The 6,991-nt window shown below is 41.2% G+C and overlaps 1 protein-coding gene across 1 annotated transcript in view; it reads right to left on the bottom strand.

The window, feature by feature from the left end:
- The window catches only part of LOC119426229 (beta-galactosidase-1-like protein 2), a 22,144-nt gene extending 19,444 nt beyond the window's left edge, over positions 1 to 2,700 (bottom strand). The window contains exons 1-3 of the mRNA XM_037693775.1: positions 2,600 to 2,700; positions 2,122 to 2,307; positions 1,980 to 2,048 (exon numbers count right to left, since the gene is read on the bottom strand). Of these exons, the coding sequence (XP_037549703.1) occupies positions 1,980 to 2,048; positions 2,122 to 2,307; positions 2,600 to 2,691 (347 nt within the window). The 5' untranslated portion in view covers positions 2,692 to 2,700. The remainder of the gene's footprint in view (positions 1 to 1,979; positions 2,049 to 2,121; positions 2,308 to 2,599) is intronic.
- Positions 2,701 to 6,991: the final 4,291 nt, after the last annotated feature.

Below are 6,991 nucleotides of genomic sequence, written 5' to 3'. Positions count from 1 at the left end.
GATGGATGGATGGATGGATCTATGGATGGATGGATGGATGGATGGATTTATATAATATCAGTTCACAACAAACATTATCCCAGAGTACAACAAACAACAAGTCCAAGCTCTTATCATTTACTTTTACTAATCAATTTAATTATTCTAATCAGCAGCAAGAGTCTTGTTCAGTTCACTGGTCTCTCCTGTAAATTAGACTACCTGTCTCAAATACATGTCTAAAAAAATGTATAAAAAAATCTAACAAATTACAAAATACCAGTTTGTAACAATTAAACCAGCAGACTGTATCTCCCATTCAGAGCAGCTCAGAGGTGACATGAACTGAAAACTTTAGAGAAGTTTGGAACATCTAATAATAACAAATTACAATAGTCCAGCCTAAAAGTGATAAATGCATGGACCAGTTTTTTGCCACAATTTTCGGACAAGATATTTCTAATGTTCATGAAGTTGCATGGGTGAAAGACAGGTGTCTTAGTAACATTTTATGTGGGAGCTAAGCAACCTCTCCTGGCTCAAAGTAACACCAAGATTCTTTGCATTGGTGCTAAATGCCAAGTCATTGTCATCCAGGATAAATGTGTCTCACTGGGTTGTAACAATTGGGAACCAGTTGTCAACTCAAAAATTGCAAGAAAGAATGCAAGTTTTCCATTGTGCTCTGAAGTTTGATTTTTTGTGACCAGAAAATTATTTGGTCATATTTTGAATTCCCAGTTTTTGGAAACCACAACCTATTGCAAAACTTGTACAATTTAATTCTTGGCCACGCACATTATTTTGTTTTCTACCTCCACCCACATTGAATCCACTTCAGCTTGTTTTAATGTGTATGTGTTGTCATCATTGTATGTTCCCATAGAATGGCAAAATTGGCTCTCTGCATTTAACCCATCCACCCCCAGGTGGAGCAGTGGGCAGCTACTGAAGGTGCCTGGGGAGCAATTGGGAATTGGGTGTCCTACGCACAGACACCAAGAGATGTGCAATGACTGGGGTTCGAACCTGGGACTTTCAGGTCCTGGGTCGGCTGCCCTGCCTCTACACCATCTCGACCACCTGAGATGGGGTAGAGGTTTGTACCCACTTGGACAGCTGCCCCTACATTATAATTTAATCAATTTAAGTAAACTTTTAAAATGAAGACAGTGTCCCCTACTTAGCATGGCAGGGTGCTAATCTCACCCATGATTTTTGTTGACTGGGGGGACGGAGACATGTCTGAGGGCAGCTTGCACCAACAGTTTTTGAGTGAGGGTTGGGGGGGGGGGGGGCATTCAGCATGAGGTAAGAGATGCCTTTAGCTTTTAGCTAGGGGGGTTCGGTTTGGTAGGCGGGGTACTCAGTTTGTTGACAGGGTGGGGCACCCTGCTTGTATAATGGTAGGGGAAAACTGGAAGATGTAGGCAGATTTAAACCAGTTTTTAACTATTAAAATGTATCAGTGGTGTGGTTTTTAAACCTATACATGTTTTCTGTTAGAGACCTCCATGCAAGTGTCAAAATACAGCTCTTACACTCTTGAGACAGCTGCAACAAAACTGAGAAGGATTTAAGATGCCTGCAACGAGTTTGTGACTATTTTGAGATAAAATCTGTCACACACATTTTTTGAACATTTTCAAAATTCAAGGAAAAATACTGTCAACTTCTGCAACTTAAGCAAAGAAATGGAGAACACGCGCAGATATCGCAAGACCTTCTGGAGACTCCTTCAGAAATCGCTGTTCACCAACTAGTTGCCAGCAGTCACATGTCATCTGAGTTTTAAAGCAGATAATTAAGAGTCATCAATATTTTTGTGTCTAAGACATGGAGTAATCAAGTAATAGATTGGATTCAACAGAATTTATAGCTAAATAACAGCGTGTCATCGGCATATATAGAAATTTATCCTCTGCTGCCCTGCAACCCGACTCCAGAACAAGCTGCAGATAATGGATGAATGAAGACAAGAACAACAATATTCTCCTTACTCTAAGTCCAGCTGTGTGTTAAAGTTGAAGACTCCCCTCTCTGGCTGATGCAGACTCCATGGCACATGTCTGCAAGGATACTCACATGAACATTTAACTGGTGGAAAGACTTTGAAAAATAGCATGTGTATTGAAGACATACGTAGTGAGGGTGTTGATGCCACAGGCCTTCATCTTCATCAGCCTGTCCCTCCAGTAGGCCCTAGGTACTCGGAAATAATGGATGGACCCTCCAAGGATACAAAAGGGCTCTCCCTCCAGGGTGAACTGAGACGTGTTGGCACTTAGACCCACCTTTCTGCTCATCCTCCACCTCTTAGCTGGTGTGCTGGAAGAGAAGCAGTGGATTGCTCATGTCACAATCACATTACGTGACACACAAGCCTATCTATTGTGCTACAACTGACCGCATGACACGCCTGATAGGAATTTACAAATGTCTTAGACGTCTATTGTGTTGCTTTAAAATTCATTTTTAATTTCATTCCTAAACCAAGATATCTGTTGTGTAAGTTAAACTTATGAGCAATGAAGAAAATAAGGACAAACCTGTAATAAACAACTGAAAAGACAACAAACAAAATGTCCCACCTAAAACAAAATTAACAGGCAGCACTTACCTGAGATATTTATAGATGATAAAGCCAACTATGCACAAGAAAATGAGTGCATACTTCCTTTTGTGCACATTTCTAATCCTTAAAACAACCATGGGTGGAGTATGAGATCATTTATAACATAGGAAGCAATAGGACTGAGCACAGAACAGTATCTGAGGGCAGATGAATGCATGGGGATTGTCTGACAACTGCACCGCCTTGTGGGAGGGCCTCTGTGCCAACCCAGCTGAGCAAGAGGAGTTTCTGCTCGGTGGAAAACACAGACCTACATATTAGTTCATCTTAATTGGGGCCCATCCAAACATACAACTTTTCAAATAGAGCTCTTTTTATCAAAACAAAAACATCCAAACTCGATTGGATTTAATCTGCCATATGAATTTCAAATTATAAACATATAGAAATACTTTTAAAGGTCATGGTCAAAGTGCCTTTATTGTCATTCACATCACATGTGGTAAATGAGGTGGAATGAAACTATGTACACAGGGTCCCAGTAACATCCAACAAAAATACAGATTATAAAGAAAAACAGTAATAAGATCCAAGATATGAACTAAGAAATACGCTAAACTAAGAATAAACTAAGCACTAGTAGTACAAAACAACACGCCGAACAACAGCAGCACGAACATGAGTCTGTGTGAGCAGATGAAGACGAATGAACACAGCAACATGAAATAGATCAGCAGCATGAGATCAGCATCATGGATAGTCAGCAGCACATATCGATCATCAAGTGGCATTACATTAAAGCAGTACACATTAAATACAGTATACTGTGCTATTTTTTTTTAAATACATTTGTAAGACTGAGTAGATATTTGGGTGGCACACTACAGAGAGACATCAAGGTTGTATTGTACACTAAATACCAGCAGCAAACTGTGACTATAAGCACTAGACCTTCAGTTAGATGTGTTGTTTCAAACTTACACCGTCACAGTCTAATTACATCTTTTTATTTTCAGTTTCACTATACAGTAATTCACTGAACAGGTGTTTTTGTTTTCTACGGGGTCTTTTTTTTACAGTTACTAACAACAACCTGAACATAAATGCCAAACTAACACTAAACAGAACATGCATAACATTAAAAAGTCTTACTAGTTATGTCCCATAAGTACACAGCTTGCAGCTCATCCAGTCTCTTGCATTCAAGTACAACTTCCATCTATCCATCCATTTATCTTCCGCTTGTTCTGAAGTCCATACCATACCATACCATACCATACCATACCATACCAGCTTTATTTATAGAGCACTTTATACACCCACAGGACCAAAGTGCTGTACAGTACACAAAATAAAACAATCATACAGTCAGATAATAAAAAGCTATTAAAATGATCAAAAGTCAACTCCCAGTTCTCCCAGTTGGACATGCCCAAAGCACCTCCCTAGGTAGGTGACCAGGAAGCATCTTTACCAGATGCCTAAACCACCTCAACTGGCTCCTCTCGATGTGGAGGAGCAGTGGTTCTACTCCAAATCTTTTCTGGATAACTGAACTTCTCACCCTATCTCTAAGTGAGAGTCCAGCTACCCTGCGGAGGAAATTCATCTTAGCCACCTGTATCTATGATCTTATGCTTTCAGTCACTACCCAGAGATAATAGTCATACATGAGGGTAGGAACATAGACCAACTGGCAAACAAGCTTCGCCTCACAGCTCAGTTCCCTCTTCACTGCAACGGACCAGCACAAAGTCCACAATACTGCAGATGCTGCACCAATCTATCAATCTCCCACTCTATCTCCCCCCCTCCCCCCCCCTGTAAATAAAACCCAAGATACTTGAACTCCTCCACTTGAGGCAGAACCTCACTCCCCACCCGGAGAAGGCAATCCACCCTTTTCCAACTGAGGATCTTGGCCTCAGATTTGGAGGTTCTGATCCTCATCCCAGCTGCTTCACACTCAGCTGTGAACTGCTCCAGTGAGAGTTGAAGATCATTGCACGATGATGCCAACAAGACCACAACATCTGTAAATACCAGAGATGGAATCCTAAGGACACCAAACCAGACTCTCTCCGCCTTATGGTTGAACCAACAACTTCTGTCCATGAAAGTTATGAACAGAATCGTGACAACGAGCAGCCCTGGTGGTGTCTGACTCCATCCCTGAAGGGGTCCGTCTTACTGCAGTAAGTACTTACTTACAATGTGAACCAAACTCTTGCACTGCTTGCACAGTGACCAAATGGCCCAGCGCACTCCCCCACGAACCATGTCCCCTTTTTAGAAGAGTTGAACCACCAATTCAGTGGCACTGCTCCAGATGTCCACACAATGTTGCAAAGACATGTCAACCAACCAACCCTGAAATATCTAGAGTCTTGAATAACTCAGGGCAGATCTCATCCATCCCTGGAGTCCTGCCTTTGTGGAGCTTTTTAACCATCTTGGTGACCTTGCCCCTAGTTATGGACAGTCCAGCCCCAAATTTCCTGACTCAACTTTCTCCATGGAAGACGCGCTGGTGGGATTGAGAAGGTCTGAGAGGTTTTCTTTCCACCTTTTGGTGTCACTGGTTGAGGTCAAAAGTACCTTCATGGAACGCAGTATTAGTAAAGTGCTGCTTTCCCAGCCTCAGCCGCCTGATTGTTTGCCAGAATATTCATGGAGCCAATTGAGAGTCTCTCTCCAAGGCCCCATCGAACTCCTCCCACATCCAAGCTTTAATCTCAGCAACAGCCCAGGCTGTCTCAGATGTCCTAGCTTTTCACTAACCTTGAACTTGTACAATAATAATAATAATATAATAATATATAATAATAATGTATAATGTGAGTCACAGAGCCACATTTCCACCATAACCTGGTCCTGGAGTGAGCTCATAGTCACAGTTAAATGTCCACTGATTCATCATGAGTAACTCTAACATAAAATGCCCTGCGGGTCACCCCTACACTTCTTAGCTGCTCTCTTCAGGATCTTCTCAGTGGATCATCTTCCTCTGTCACACCAACCCTCTGCATACCATCCATCACTCCATGACCATCTCCGTGCTCTTCGTCTCCTCCTCCTCCTCCTTGGCAGCTTCATGTTAAACATCATGCGTCCATCATTTCCAGTGTCTGTCTTCTGCATATGTCCCAACCATCTCAGCCTTTCTTCTTATTTCTAACCTGTCCATTTTAGTCCCTACCAATAAAAAACCCTGAACATTTATTCTTTAGAAACACTGTCCTCTGGTGTCAGATTTAACAACCACAACAGGTTAACATCTACTTGTTACTTTAGAAAACCTCCTTCTTGGTTTTTGAGGTGGTCCCAGCTGCAGTCCTGAGTGTTTGAGCCCTCTGTGGTTCTGGATCTGCTCTGACTTTCCACTAAATTTCATAATAAGAATAGATAGTGTTGTTCTTAAAATGCAGTCAGAACTTTGTCAGCCTTGACTGGTCGTCAGGTGGTCCTCTGAGGGTGATCAGGAGTTTCTCTCAACTGTTAAACCATCAAGAAATCATTTCCAGTGAAAGTTTAAAATCTTGATTTGACAATTTTATAACAATACGATGTTTACAAAATGTTAGGGATGTGACAGCTATGTATAATTTTTACAGATGATGGGAAAGCTTGACAGTACGCTGCATTGTGGTCTCTGCTTTGCTAACTTACAGTTTTTCTAAATTGTTTGCACACATTTTCTGAACGCATGCCTCGTACTCTCAGAACTCTACACACAAGTCAACAAACTACACACACAATGGGCAAAATCCCTCAATTCTTCAAAATGAATCTTTACATTCAAAACAAGGTCATCTCTTCTCAAAATGGTATTTTGTTCTCAGAGGACACACACAAACCATCATATGATTAGACATTTATAAGAACCAGTTAAACACTGATGCACCCTGTGTAAAACACTTCTATCCTCATAATGACAGGCCCTTTTTTGTTCAGTGTTACACTTAGTACAGCTAGTGCACACATCAGTGTGTTGTAAAATATCATATACATGTATATGTTGCCCGAGAAATAGTTAACCTCACAGGACACAATAACTGGGGTTCTTAATGTGCAGTATTTTATTTACAGTGAAGACAGGTTAAAGAAAAACGCCTGTCTCTGTCTCGTTCAACAACCAGAACAAACCTATGCTGAACTTTTGGTAACCACAGAAGAAAACAAGAGACAAGATAAAACAAAAAATGAAATATGGCAGTGGCCTTTGGATTCCACAGCAATATCTCAGCTCACTTTGCATGCTGGAGTACACAGATGATCTCGCATCTTATTCTTACACCAATGAAATGGCCGCCCTGCACCACACATGCAGGCCTCCTGCACAATCCATTTTCTGACAAATCACTGTTCTCCTCCAAGCAAAGTATAGCAAACAGGAAGTCCCAAGATACAGTATATATATATATATATATATATATA

The sequence above is a fragment of the Nematolebias whitei genome, chromosome 20 (assembly GCF_014905685.2).
Source record: "Nematolebias whitei isolate Nwh7 chromosome 20, NemWhi1, whole genome shotgun sequence".
Lineage (NCBI taxonomy): Eukaryota > Metazoa > Chordata > Actinopteri > Cyprinodontiformes > Rivulidae > Nematolebias > Nematolebias whitei.
Note: the sequence above shows the minus strand (reverse complement) of the source record. Positions and strands in the feature narration are given on the sequence as shown.